Source organism: Schistocerca gregaria, chromosome 11 (assembly GCF_023897955.1).
Source record: "Schistocerca gregaria isolate iqSchGreg1 chromosome 11, iqSchGreg1.2, whole genome shotgun sequence".
Lineage (NCBI taxonomy): Eukaryota > Metazoa > Arthropoda > Insecta > Orthoptera > Acrididae > Schistocerca > Schistocerca gregaria.
Window position 1 is genome coordinate 109,296,576 of NC_064930.1, and position 15,919 is coordinate 109,312,494.

General features: G+C 41.0%; 1 protein-coding gene across 1 annotated transcript in view; it reads left to right on the top strand.

The window, feature by feature from the left end:
• The window catches only part of LOC126295379 (uncharacterized), a 188,941-nt gene that overhangs the window by 118,197 nt on the left and 54,825 nt on the right, over positions 1–15,919 (top strand). Inside the window, exons 3-4 of the mRNA XM_049987863.1 lie at positions 6,917–7,000; positions 11,030–11,122. Of these exons, the coding sequence (XP_049843820.1) occupies positions 6,917–7,000; positions 11,030–11,122 (177 nt within the window). The remainder of the gene's footprint in view (positions 1–6,916; positions 7,001–11,029; positions 11,123–15,919) is intronic.

Below are 15,919 nucleotides of genomic sequence, written 5' to 3' on the forward strand. Positions count from 1 at the left end.
TCTTTTCTATTAATACTTTGTTTTTACAGTTCAAAACTCAGGTTTTGGCTTGAAAGCTAAGACTATTTCTTTTTTCTTTCTTGGTCCTGCAATTGCAAATTATTTTAAATGACGTACACTTGCCTTTCATCTCTGATGCAGTGACTTTTCCGGCATGTGATTTACCTTCATACAGTGTAATGACATATTTATTTGAAAGCTCTATTCAAAAATTAATGTAAATTTAATGTAATCAGCAAACCTAGAATCATGTTTCCTTATTGGTGGTGACAGAGTTAATGTTTACAAGTTCCCTGTGGTCGTGAGCACAACACTGCTGTTTACACGGTCAGGAGCATCTCCAGGCCCATTATTTTAATTTCAATGTCTGATCACTGCAGCATAAGTCCTTGTAAATTTTCTTGTTTTTAGGTTGATCTTGATCGCAATGGGACTTCACCATTCAGTTAATTTTATTCATTTCTGGCCTTTTGTCATTGTCTCCTTTAAATTTATGTTACTTACTTTCCAATCCATTCGAACAGAAAAAAAAAAAAAAAAAAAAAAAAAAAAAAAAAAAAAAAAAAAAGTAAGAAGAACTGATAGGATAGATGGTAGTTTAATTATAAAATAGAAATCTTGGAGATAAAACTACCACTGTCAGCACATGAAATGAAAAATAATGAGTGGTGCCGTACAAAGTTACCATGACTGGTGAAAAATTTGACCTGATTGACTGTACAGTATGTTTATGGTGCTCACAATAATAAATTGTACTTTGTTTCACACAATATAATGTACAAAAAAGAAAATAATGTTTGCAGTATGCAAGTACCGAACCTGTGACCTTTCACTCAGTAACCATTAATTTTTACAGGAGACTATTATTACTGTTGCAGTCTGGCCACTAATCTACATTGTATTAATATGACTACTTTTGTTCAAACACATTGTAAAAATGTTGTATTCTCTTGTACTTTTGCAATCATTTTCCTAATGTCATAGAACAGTTTGCAGACAAAATTTTATGGGCTAGATCTGACAAAAATATAAAGCATCTGTAATCGAAGTCATGTTTATCAGTTGTATTTACTAAGATGCCACACATATATATTTTAATCCAATGCTTTACTTCATGTAACAAAAGAGACATTGGGTGAATTTTTGTACCACCGAGTAGCAGGAACAATAAATAAGTTGATATAGAGCTTTAAATGAGTGATGAATTTTTACTTGCACTTGCAAACTAATGTTGGTTCTCATTTGTCCTGCTGACTATTGGATAGGACCAATTTAATGCTAACTATGAAAACAGGTGTTCAAACCCGCTACTGCAACAAGATCTGTGAATTCTGCTTTTCCTATTAACAAAGGGTAGCAGGGAAAAAACTTGTTTCGTGCTTGTCGCAACAAATGCTTTCCGACTCATTTGTCTTGAATTAGTTGGGATTTTTTTGTTGCCAAATATTTGACGTATTCTGTTTGAAGCTACTGATCAGTTTTAGCAGTGCATCAGACGGTTAAGTGCAATTCTTTAAGATACACGGCTAAATGTGGTGTAGAAGTCAATGTATAACCAGTGGCCCAGTGGGCGCAAAATGGCAGCCATTGGCAGGTTGGCCGTACTTTCCCTATACAGGGCTGTATAGTGTAAGCAGAATGGTGAATATCGAGAGAGCCAAGAACTGTGCTGTGATTGGATATCTTTATTTGAAGGGAATGGTGTTCAAGGAAATTGCGAAAGATGCGCAGAATACACTTAAGGATAGTGCTCCATCTTATACGACACTGAAAAAACTTGGTGTCCGACTTCAAACATGGAAGAACAAGTGTGGAAGATGCACGAAGGAAAGGAAGGCCTGTCGCAGTTGCCACTGATGAAACAGGGACTGCAATTCACGATACGATTTTGCAGGAATATCGAACAACGTTGCTGCACATTGAAACCACATTTGGAATCTCCCATGGGCGTGCTCGTGACATTGCTGTGGATATTTTGGAATGCGGAAAGTTTCGTCTCGGTTGATCTCGAAAGACTCGAATGTAGATCAGAGACGGGATGTGTGCAGTGTTGTGAAGAAATGGTCCACCAATTTGAAGTGGATGAAGACTGCTTTCTTGCAAGGTATGTGACAATGGACGAAATGTGACCTGTTTTGTCTCAGGATCAAAATGGTAAACCCCAGAACGATGGAAACATACTTCATCCAATACCCCAAAAAACTCCAGAGTCCAAAAATCAGTTGGTAAGGTGATGGCATCGGTCTTCTAGGATGCAGAAGGTGTAATTATGGTGGATTACTTGCAAAAGGGCGTGACTGTCAATGCATTATACTATTGCACCCTCCTGCGCTATTTGATAGAAGAGAGAAAGAAAATAAACTGGTGCATGGATCAGGATAACGCACGAAGCCCTCACAACATTGAGAAAACTGCCCGACTGTGGGTTCCAGTTGTTACGTTGTCCACCATAGTCTCCAGATTTGGTTCCATCAGACGTTTTTCCAAATCTAAAACAGACCTCAAAGGATGGCGATTTGTCAGTGGTGATGCAATGATCAATGCTGTGAAAGCTTCGTTGGACTTGAAATCGAAGAACTTTTATTTGCGTGGTTTGCAAAAGTTAACTGAGCATTCCCGCAAGTGATATTAAATTGAAAAATAAATTGGTCTTTTGAAATTTCCGTCATTCTTAATTAGGCTAGAAACTTTTTGCCCCCCCCCCCCCCCTTCATAGCTAAAGTGTAATTAAGTAAATTTTGTTAGCTGTTAATACGTTAAAATATCACAAAGTTTCATTTGATGTAATTTAGTAATAAGATATCTAATTCATAAGTACGACCTACAAAGTTTTCAAAGCATAGATAAGAGGTTAAAAGCCGACGAGCCAACACTTCAAAGAGTCATTAGGCAAACTGATAATCAACAAGAAGGACATCTGTGAGCTACTAACAAAATACTTTAAAAAATCTTTTAAACTACGGGGAACGAATATGAATAATTTTCAGACAGCCTCAAAAGCAAAAATCCACCTTCAGAACCACCACCATTGCATGAAATTGAACAATACATTGGCCAGCTGAACACACAGAGCGCCCCATGGAGATAGCATATTAGCTGAGATGTGGAAACGGAGGGAAGCAGGCAGCTGAAACCATGACCTATCCGCTACAAAACAAGGATGACAGGATAGATACCAACAATTACCGAGGCATATCTCTGCTTCCAGTCAACTACAAAATTTTGTCTGTACCTGTACTGAATGTGATTAGAAGATCAAGCAGAACACACAATTTGTGAATGCCAAACAGGGTTCAGAGAAAAGAGATCATGCCCAGAGCAAATTTTTAATTTGAAAACTATCCACAGGCTCAGAACAGTGCGGAACCTTAACATACTCCTTACACTATTTTATTTCAAAGAAAAGTATGATTTCACAAGTAAGTCGAGTGGTGCTTGGGGCAATATATGGACTTGATTTCATCAAAATAGGGCCACAGAAAAAAGTAACTGGAGTTCAACCATCGTATCTGAACACAGCATAATACATCAAGTAGCCAGCATGACACAGTTTTTTGCACCACATTGACAAATGTATTTTCGGAAGTCTGTGTCGGTGACAGTATTAAGTGCTGCAATCTTCACAAATACAAACTAATATTGATTACAGGTTTACTAATTTTACTCTGTATGCTATTAACTTAACAAAATTACTTTGCCTCTTTCATTAGGTTTCATTTATATTTTGCATCTTGGATAGGAAAAACGAATTATTTACTTGGTTTGATGTGGGTACCTACTTATTCCATTTTTGTGTCATTTATGAATCAGAAGACCTTCAAAATGGTAGAATCTTTCTCAGTATACTAAGATGTCTAAAAGACTGATTAGGGCTATGCGGTCTCAGAAATGAGAACACCAGGCTGTAACTCGGTCTTTGTAAACTCCTGTAAGGCATGACGTAATTCTGATAGAGAGCATCATGCATTAAATCACTCATGGCTGCATATAATGAATAACTCGTCCAGCCATAAATGTTTAGTGGTATCCGTGTGGACCAGGAGCGGATTGCTAGTGAGTAAAATTTCCTTATTTACTATTCTCCTTGGTGTCGTAATTTTTGTGGCCAGAGGTATATTTTAACAAATATATAGGGCTAGGATCTTTGTTTTGTTGTTATTATTAATGCAAATAATTTGTTATTGTTGTTAATGCAAATTTCCATTTAGGTTTCTTATATATCGTTCTTCCCACAAGAGTTAAAAGGATGGTCAGTGTGACCTGGACATTGCTAAGGACTGCTATTTTTTGCAGGCGCCTAAGGGATGTCAGATGTTTCCGCTATGATGGCTACATCTTGATTTTTGGGCCGTACCCATAAACTCGTGTATTGCCTGTGACCACAGTATTTGGAAAGTTGGTGTTTCTCATTGTGTTTTGCATTATGTCCTGTGTGATTTGCAGACAGAGCTGCTTCTGCTCCATTGTCAGCAGTTGCGGTAAGAGTTTTGTGTACACTTTCCTCATGCACCAACTGTTGGTGTAACTTGAGTGTACCAATCTAATGCTCACCCCTATCTCATTTGCAAGTTCTTATACTGTGACAAAAGTTGGCACTTTCACTGTGACATTGTCATTTCGGCTTGTCGAGGCACTACCTGGATGCAGTTCACTGTCCATTGGTGTGTTACCATCTTTGAAGCTGTTCTACCAGTCCTTCACCTGTGAGTTGCTCACAGCATTGCCCCCCCCCCCCCCCCCCCCCCCCGAAAGCTGACAAATCTTGTGATGGTTTCCACTCGAGAATCTTCTGCAAAGTGTTACTACCAAAAATATGATTGTACAAAGTATCAAGTGAGTAGACTGAGGATTTTTTGGCATGGAGTGCACAGCTTGTTATCTTGGATAGAGGGATATCAGCAGATGTAACTGAGGTGTGTCCCAAGGAACTGTGATGAAACTATTCCTGGTCATGTTGTAAATCAATGGCCTTACAAACAATATTAATAGTAACCTCAAACTGTTTGCAAATGATGCAGTTCTCTTCAGTTATGTATTGTCTATAAAAAGCTGCACAAATATTTAATCATGTCTTGACAAGATTTCAAAGTTATGCAAAGATTGGCAGTTTTCTTTACATTTTGAAAGATGTATCATTGCACACTTAACAAAAGGGGAAAAAAAATTCTATGACTACCGTATCGATGAGTCACATTTGGAATTGCTAAACCCTACAAAACATTGACATTACACTTTGTAGGCATATGAAATGGAATGCTCACTTAAGATATGTTTGAGATGTAGAAGGCGCAGATGGTGGTTCAAAGAGGAAAAACAGAGAAAAAAAAAGGTGGACTGGTAGGGAAATGCAATCAGTCCACAAAGGAGACAAAACTCTTGCAACCTATTCTAGAATATTGCTCAGGTGTGTGGTACCTGTTTGCAATAGGATCAACAGGAGATATTGAATATAAACAGAGAAGGGTAGCAGGGGTGGTCACAGGTTTGTTGGACATGGGGGAGAGTGAAGAAAGTGAGCTGACAGACATGTTTAACGCCGTATGTATCACTCACATAAGGATCGTGACAATAAGTTTACAGTAATACAGCACACACAGGAGCATTTAAACAATTGTTCCTCTTGTGATCTGGATGTGGCTGGAACAGGAAGAAGCCCTAATAAATGGTGCAATGGGGCATACCCTCTGCCATTCACTTCACAAGGTTTGCAGTGGGTAGATGTGTAATCAAGGTTTTAGCAAGTTTGTGCCGTTATTTTTCAACTTAAATTGAATCCCATGAGCACTCTTTACATGTACTTCTTTATAGACTGGCTGATACCTTCTGCTGGTGGGAAAAATATTCACGGCTGTGCACGAATCTCCCCCAAAACATTTCCAGTGACGAAAATCTCCCGCACTTCAAGCTTTTTATGCTGGAAAGGAGGCTGTTCAGTACTTATTGAAAACCAGTTGTACGTGGCCTGTGGCACCTCTTCCAACAGCACTGTGCTGCTGCTACTCTTGTTGTTGTTGTTGTTGTTGTTGTTGTCGTTTTTGGGGTGGTGGTGCACATATATATGGTGGTGCCTCTTGATTTCTTCCAGTGATTTTTGTGTCAGAAGGTGATTCACAAGCTGTTCATATGAAGTTCACATGTGTGTAAATCTAAAAATTTAGACGGAATTGTTTGTCAATATAAATGAAACATACTTAGTGAATCCAGCAGACATCACTGTCAGCCGTTTGTAGGTTTTTGTCCGATTGAAAAAATCTATCCATATGAAACTGATCCTGGTATTATTTTTAATTTGAATTATATCATAGTTTTCTGAATTTACAGAAGTTATATTTTGTTGTCCTGAAATAATTATCGAAGTTAAAAAATTAGATGAAGTTGGCACTTTTGTAGATGAGGATGAAGGACAATAAATTTGCTTGTTGATGTTGGTATCTATTTCAGTGTGGGTTATTTCAGTTAATTTTTTAGAGCAGAATCCCATCTTTCAAACAAACTATTCATTGTTACTGTACATGTCGAGTGGGAAAGATTTAACATAGGATAAATTTCATGGTCCTTTTTGCTGTAGTAAATTGTAAACATATACTGTATGTTTTGTTTATAAACATACATCCGTGCAGTTTCCTTGACTTTTAAAATATTTAGTCTTGTAACTCTAATAATTTTTTATGATTTTAAATGTAGAATGTGCTGAATAATGCAGAGCCACATTTAATGATGGTCTTAAGTGTATCTACAGAAACAATTTATTGCATCTGTATTTCGGTGGTTATGTATCTTTGGATTTTGATGAAACATGTGGCAAGCATCTGAATAAATTAATTGTGGGTGTAAGACTTCTTTGCTGAATCGACGACTGTAAAGACATTGTAAAAATCCAGAGATTGAGCTAACAGAAACAAATTTAAAATTTCAGAAAGGAGGACGCATCAGAAAGAAGCTACGTCAGCGTTATGACGATGATGACAACGTGGGCACTGCTGTACACCAAATACCAGTGGTGAGTTACATCATTTGTGCTCCTTCCATACAGGAGCAACACGATAGGGCACTGTAACGATTACAGCTTGTGGTGGGAACACTATTTTGTAATACGTGGACTTGAAATTTGTGTGTCAGATTCATGTGCGTATTACACCATCAGAAATTTTTTCTATTGGGACCTCTTAAAAATGTTCTCCAAATAACATTCTAGACAAAAAAGGGGGGGGGGGGGAAGACGATGCACCATGGAACAATTAGTGAAATGGGATTGAAATAGGTATATGGATGATTTATTCAAGTGAAATAGTATCACAAATTGAGCCCACAGATGCCTACCGAATGGTTCCTGCTGTGAAAGGAAATGGCACCCCCTCCCCCCCCACCCCCGTTGGTGGGCAACAGTCGGGCTGTTATACCATTGCTGTCCTGATCGTCTCCAAATACATCTTCACTGGTCATAGGGGATCAGTTCTACCTGACGGTGTGTGGCGGAGGGTACCCTGAGTTCCTCTATCGGTTTTCCCTTCTATTCCAGTCTCGTATTGTTCGTGGAAAGGAGGATTGTCGGTATGCCTCTGTATGGGCTCTAATCTCTCTGATTTTATCCTCATGGTCTCTTCGCGAGATATACGTAGGAGGGAGCAAATTACTGCCTGACATGTCGAAGATATGTTCTCGAAACTTCAACAAAAGCCTGTAGCGAGCTACTGAGCGTCTCTCCTGCAGAGTCTTCCACTGGAGTTTATCTATCATCTCCTAACGCTTTCGCGATTACTAAATGATCCTGTAAAGAAGCGCGCTGCTCTCCGTTGGATCTCCTCTATCTCTTCTATTGACCCTATCTGGTATGGATCCCACACCGGTGAGCAGTATTCAGGCAGTGGGCGAACAAGCTTACTGTAACCTACTCCCTTTGTTTTCGGATTGCATTTCCTTAGGATTCTTCCAATGAATCTCAGTCTGGCATCTGCTTTACCGACGATCAACTTTATATGATCATTCCATTTTAAATCACTCCTAATGCATACTCCCAGATAATTTATGGAATTAACTGCTTCCAGTTGCTGACCTGCTATTTTGTAGCTAAATGATAAGGGATCTATCTTTCTATGTATTCTCAGCACATTACACTTGTCTACATTGAGATTCAATTGCCATTCCCTGCAACGTGCGTCAATTCGCTGCAGATCCTCCTGCATTTCAGTACAGTTTTCCATTGTTACAACCTCTAGATACACCACAGCGTCATCTGCAAAAAGCCTCAGTGAACTTCCAATGTCATCCACCAGGTCATTTATGTATATTGTGAATAGCAACAGTCCTATGACATTCCCCTGCGGCACACCTGAAATCACTCTTACTTCGGAAGACTTCTCTCCATTGAGAATGACATGCTGCGTTCTGTTGTCTAGGAACTCCTCAATCCAATCACACAATTGGTCTGATAATCCATATGCTCTTACTTTGTTCACTAAACGATGGTGGGGAACTGAATCAAACGGTTTGCGGAAGTCAAGAAACGCGGCATCTACCTGTGAACCCGTGTCTATGGACCTCTGAGACTCGTGGACGAATAGCGCGAGCTGGGTTTCGCACAACCGTCTTTTTCGAAACCTGTGCTGATTCCGACAGAGTAGATTTCTAGTCTCCAGAAAAGTCATTATACTCGAACATAATACGTGTTCCAAAATTCTTCAACTGATCAACGTTATAGATATAGGTCTATAGTTCTGCACATCTGTTCGTTGTCCCTTTTTGAAAACAGGGATGACCTGTGCCCTTTTCCAATCCTTTGGAACGCTACGCTCTTCTACAGACCTACGGTACACCGCTGCAAGAAGGGGGGCAAGTTCCTTCGTGTACTCTGTGTAAAATCGAACTGGTATCCCATCAGGTCCAGCGACCTTTCCTCTTTTGAGCGATTTTAATAGTTTCTCTATCATTTTGTCACAGTCTAGAGAAGGAACTACAGTGCAGTCTTCCTCTGTGAAACGGCTTTGGAAAAAGACATTTAGTATTTTGGCCTTTAGTCTGTCATCCTCTGTTTCAATACCATTTTGGTCACAGAGTGTCTGGACATTTTGTTTTGAACCACCTACCGCTTTGACATAAGACCAAAATTTCTTAGGATTTTCTGCCAAGTCAGTACATAGAACTTTACTTTTGAATTCATTGAACGCCTCTCGCATAGCCCTCCTCACACTACATTTCGCTTCGCGTAATTTTTGTTTGTCTGCAAGGCTTTGGCTATGTTTATGTTTGCTGTGAAGTTCCCTTTGCTTCCGCAGCAGTTTTCTAACTCGGTTGTTGTACCACGGTGGCTCTTTCCCATCTCTTACGATGTTACTTGGCACATACTCATCTAACGCATATTGTACGATGGTTTTGACCTTTGTCCACTGATCCTCAACACTATCTGTACTTGAGTCAAAACTTTTGTGTTGAGCCGTCAGGTACTCTGTAATCTGCTTTTTGTCACTTTTGCTAAACAGAAAAATCTTCCTACCTCTTTTAATATTTCTATTTATGGCTGAAATCATCGATGCAGTAACCGCTTTACGATCGCTGATTCCCTGTTCTGCATTAACTGTTTCAAATAGTTCGGGTCTATTTGCCACCAGAAGGTCTAATATGTTATCGCCTCGAGTCGATTCTCTGTTTAACTGCTCAAGGTAGTTTTCAGATAAAGCACTTAAAAAAAATTTCACTGGATTCTTTTTCCCTGCCACCCATTATGAACGTTTGAGTCTCCCAGTCTATATCCGGCAAATTAAAATCACCACCCAGAACTGGAACTCGTCGCTGAAGACGGTTCTGCTCCAGTAAATAAGATTTGAGGCTGAATTTGCACGACAATACTGCAAGTGGGCTCGTTGGAGTACAGAGGTCAATGGTATTTGACACAAGGGGTGCCTTGAGGTCACCCCCCCCCCCCCCCCCCCCTTTCTGTGAGCCTTGTATTGTCGTTTGTTAAATCAATGATAATGATGAATCTGGGCCGCCGAGTGCCTGTCTGATAGTTGCTCGGTCCTCACATTCTGTCCTCACTGTAGAGGTTGACTGCCTCCTTCTGGCCACTGTGTTTTTGTCATGGTTTGCTCATTCCTGCCATTAGTGTTAAATAATGTGATTGCTCTTACTCAAATGTCAAACGATTTCCTCGTTACTCCGACCAGCTTTTTTGAGCCTAACTATGTGCTCTCTCCCAAATGCTGACATCTGCGAATATTGTTCACATGTGTGTCTGTGAGGCATAGTTTTGTCCAACTGACTACACGGAACGAAATTCGCAAAAACTTTTAAGCCGTATTATCACTGTGTCCCCTGTTTAGTGTTCTTGCCAACTGGGAGGTGAAATTGTGCTGCAGTCTCAAATGTTCATCCATCGGCCACCAAAGTTGTTAATTTTCGTATTCCATTGATACCTGTACGAATATCATTTTGTGACCAATTTTCGTAGCTCCTTGGTGGTTCATTGTCAATTTGTTACTGTCTTAGAGTGTATTGCAAACTTCAGTTTTTGCATATGTGTATTCCCGTCCACTTTGTTTCCTGAATTGGTATATTCTTCTTTTTTGTTGGGTCTTGAGAATATTGAATTCAGAGAAAAATTTCTGTATCCTGTCTTCAGTTTGCCTGTCTGAAGGCTTGTCATCCACTTCAGTTTGATAATTTCCTCTGCTGCTGTTCCATCGTCTTTCCCATTAATCTTCCGCATGCACTTCTTAGTTTTTGCAATTTACTGTTTGCTTTAAGTTTAATTCTATCTATTTTTAACCTTCTTATTATGAGTACGATTCGAGTTGTAACACACAATACGTGAGTCTTTTGCAATGTGGTTCGAAAAAACTATTATCTAATTAGCATTTTATTGGGAATAAGGAACTCTATTCCTCTTGTCTGCCGTGAGAAGATTGTAAACCGAGTACTGTTTTGCCATTTTGTATTGGTGTGTGATTGTACAGTTCACATATTTATAAATATTAAACATTCAGTTTGTTATTTGTCTCACTATTTACAAAGTTGGTGGTATTTTTGGTTGCAGAACCATCAGGATGTGGTCATAAAAAATGAAGTAGCTGTGAAGCAAGAAGCTGAGTCTGATCCTAATGACGTGTTGGGGGCTGACGGAAAACAGGTAGGGTGAAATGAAGATTGACATCTGTAAAGAACAATTACATTTGTTGCTGTATTACTGCTGAATATAGGTGTGCTGACAGTGGGTATTGTGCGGTGTCACTGACGGCTGATCGAAAATTCACCAGTTAGCCTTTCCTTATCAGTTGCCTAAAGTAAAAAAGAAAACCTCTGTTCCTCCAGGCAACCACTGGACATTGCCGAGAATGGAACAGGTCGGGAGCTGATATGGACACTTGAAGCCTTCAGCCAAATGTCACTGGGGTTGAGTGGGTAAGAGAGAGACTACTGTGGGACTAGAAGTACAGAATAGAGAGAGGCAGCAGGAGAGCTAGGGAGAGAAGTCCATCCTATGTTAGCGACCGTAGTGGAAAGTCATTGAATGGGTTGTTAAAGAATAAACAACTCAGCTCATAGGATTTGGAATTGGCTTGTCACTATCTGAAGGCAGAGTGGTGGTACACAGTAACTGTCTCTGTGCTAGGACTCAGCCAGTCTGTTAGAATAAAACAATAACTATTAAAAAGTTGAGTCTCATGCCAAATGCTTACATCTCCACATCAGATATTTACATCCACTCTGATCAGAGTCTGTGTCAAAACAGTCAACCAGCTGCATCTTAAATCTTATCTACATAAATACTGTGCAAGCCACTGTAAAGTGGATGGCAGAGGATTCATCATACCAGTAGTCGCAGGTTTCTTCCTTGTAGTATTTGGTTTTTGAATGAGAGAAAATGACTGCCCAAATGCCTCAGTACAAGGTGGAGAAAAATTGACACAACATTTTAAAAATATTCTGAAACGCCTTCCCAGCCCTTACACAGCTAGTAAAAGACCACATTTCTGTCAGGGCTATTAACAGCAACTGTACCTATTTTAATTCTACACTGCAGGCGTGATGCTGTGTACGGACGCAGGAGGAGCTGGCCACTCTTTGCGAACAGCTGAGCGTGTTGATGGCCGCGGTCAGCCGTCTTCAGGCTGCTGCCTCGGAGTGTAGCAGCAGTGGGGAGAACATACCTTCATCGAGGAGGCAAGCAGTATATTGCTCCCTCCTACGTATATCTCGCGAAGAGACCATGAGGATAAAATCAGAGAGATTAGAGCCCACACGGAAGCATTCCGATAACCCTTCTTTCCACGAACAATACGAGACTGGAATAGAAGGGAGAACCGATAGAGGTACTCAGGGTACCCTCCGCCACACACCGTCAGGTGGCTTGCGGAGTATGGATGTAGATGTAGTTGTAGAATGAAACGCACACCTAGAAACCGGAAGGTTGTCGAAATGAATACTCGTCGGACCACCAATTTCTTCATCTGTGTTTAATGTGGCCTTCATTCTACATTGTGAAAATTCACCAAGGACAACAAATGATTTGGATTCCACGTTAAACTGTAGGACTCATTTCCATTTCCGTGACGGCTGTACTGAGTTGGGTTATCATTCCCAGTGCTGTTCTCAGACAACATGATATTAAAACCTATTGATCCTTGAAATCACCGTGTCGCTGAGGGACATCATGCATTTTGCCACTCGGAGGTCACAGTATGTTGCTGTCTATAGGTGTTTGCTTGTGTGGTGTGTTTATGTTCATTTGTATTTTACCAGTGAATTGTTATTTCTTTGGTATTGTGGGGAAGATTATGCTTGCCTTGCTGCGCTGACATTGGTCACTATCAACAAAATAATCTCTGAAGTAGTAATATACCTTGATACAAATGTGTTACGTCTATGAACAGCATTGGGAGTAGGTTACTAATTGTCTGCACCAGTCTGTTGAGCTACGCAAAATTATAAAAATCGTTACAATAATAACACTCCTCCAGCCTCTGCTAAAAAAAAACACAGTATACAATTCTTTCTCCTGAATGTAAATAAGTGATGCTTGAAATTGCATTTGCAGTACATATAAGATACACTTAGTAATAACACAAAGGCTGTGGATCACGTCACATCAAACTATACATATAAGATGGTTAAAACTGTACCTGAAGATGCATATCAACATGACCTTCTGGTTGGCAACAGTGTCAATTCCCTAACCTGTATTCAAGACAACCGAACAAGTATTATGCTACCACCAACATATATCTTGCATGAGGATCATGGGGAAAAGAGAGAGATTTCCGTGCATACAGGGTGGAGAAAAATTGTCACAAAATTTGAACCCTGGATAGCTCATGCCAGTAGGAACCAAAATTACTAATATCGAGTAGGTCGACAACACACCATTTTTAAACTACGGAAACTTGGCGCCACGCACTCCCATTGGCCGTGGGATTGTCCGTTGCTGACCGTCAGTTGATGGGCAGCGCTACGGTTGTCGGTTCACACACGCAAACGTCCCTCTCCCCGTCACTACCTCAACGTGATACGCACACGTGTCCAATAGGTCTTGCTGTTTGTCTCAACTTCACATTAGAGGCATTCACACGTAAGCTTCGCTTCAGAGAACACAAGCGTCACCTGCGATTTAGTCATACAATAAGCATGGCAACATGGTTTTTGTTTACGGACTAGCTGATGGTAATGAACCTCGACGGTTGTACAAAGAACTGTACTCGGCAAGACACCACCCACACCCAAAAACGTTTACAGCAATTCATCGGCCACTCGGTAAATCGGGCTCGTCAGCAGGATATCGTGGTGATGCCGGAAGACCTCGAACGTGACGGGCTGCTGCATTTGAAGAGACCGTTCTTGAACACTTTGAGAAAGCACCTGTGACGAGTACTTGAGCAGTTGAACACGACATGAGGGTCAATTATTGGTTACTCTGGGAGGTTTTGAGGGATTACGACCAGCATCCATTTAGTTTCCACCCTGTCCAGGACCTACATCCTGTGGCGGGCTATGAACACGGGCTGGGGTTTTGCCGGTGGTTTCTCTGACGTGCTGCATAAGATCCTGACTTCCCTGCCACTTCGTTGTTTACTGACAAGTGCACCTTCCAAAGGGATGGCCTTTACAACACTCAAAATGTTCATTAGGTGGGCAAGAAGAAATTGTCGTGTCACGTACATCCACGGACACCAGGAACAATTTTCACTCAACATTTGGGCAGGCATTGTGGGTGACCATCTGACTGGGGCAGTCTGTCTACCTCCTCGACTTACCGGGACTTTTTCCGAGAAACTCTGTCTGCGCTGGTGGAAGACGTTCCCCCGGACAAACTGCTTCGCACGTGGTTGCAGCACAGTGGGGCGCCCACACGTAACAGTCGTGCTGTGCATGGGTGTTTAAATGAACTCTTTGACAGCCAGGTAATTGGCAGAGGTGCTCGAAGGACGTGGCCACTGTGATCACCCAATCTCACACCACCAACTTTTTCCTGTGGGGACTCGAGGTTCTAGTTCACCCACCCGGACGCGAACCACCAAGAAACAGGCAGGAATTAATGGATGCCGCCAATCACGTCAGGGCAATCCAAGAAATCTCTGAATAAGGTTATGTAAACGTTTTGTACCTGAAACGTAGAGTGCTCAGCCTCACTTTCATCTCAGAGGAAAGGTTCCAACAGATTTCTCATACACGAACAGCAGTTGACCAGCGTTGCCTGGTGAAACTTTGTTATGATGCCTCGTGTAATGGATCGTGCAGCCACGTCTCGATCACCGAGTCAACAGATGGGGACGTTTACAAGACAACAACCATGTGCACAAACAGTTCAACGAAGTTTGCAGCAGCATGGACTACCGGCTCGGAGACCACGGCTGCTGTTGCCCTTGACGCTGCATCACAGACAGGAGCACCTGCGATGGTGTGCTTGACAACGAACCTGGGTGCACGAATGGCAAAACGTCATTTTTTTTGATGAATCCAGGTTCTGTTTACAGCATCGTGATGTCGCATCCATGTTTGGCGACATTGCAGTGAACACACATTGGAAGCATGTATTCGTCATCGCCATACTGGCGTATCACCCGGCGTGATGGTATGGGGTTGCCCTTTTGTTACACGTCTCGGTCACCTCTTGTTCGCATTGACAGCACTTTGAACATTGGACGTTTTGTCCATATTTGTATGTAGTGTGGCCATGTATGGAAGTGAAACATGGACGATAAATAGTTTGGACAAGAAGAGAATAGAAGCTTTTGAAATGTGGTGCTGCAGAAGAGTGCTGAAGATTAGATGGGTAGATCACATAACTAATGAGGAGGTATTGAATAGAATTGGGGAGAAGAGGAGTTTGTGGCACAACTTGACTAGAAGAAGGGATTGGTTGGTAGGACATGTTTTGAGACATTGAGGGATCACCAATTTAGTATTGGAAGACAGCCTAGAGGGTAAAAATCGTAGAGGGAGACCAAGAGATGAATACACTAAGCAGATTCAAAAGGATGTAGGTTGCAGTAGGTACTGGGAGATGAAGAAGCTTCCACAGGATAGAGTAGCATGGAGAGCTGCATCAAACCAGTCTCAGGACTGAAGACCACAACAACAACAACAATCGAGCATTATTCTTCTCCCGGTCCGCAGAATAGGAAAGAGAGTAAGAAGAAACACTTCGTAGCATAACAAACTGAACTGCCCTCCGTGGCTTAAATGAGGTCACGACGTAAACTCGACTAAACTGGACACGTGTAGAAAAACGGCAAAGAACAGACGATGATAAAGTGGGAAGGGGAACTTAGCATTTTCATTGCGGGCACCTAATACCGATTTCAGCAATATATATATATATATACCATTTATGCAAAACAATATGCAACCAATGTTGATGAAAATGTATATTAGGTTATCTATCAAACAATTGGAAATCCATGATGGAATGTAACAGTATTATGAAAAG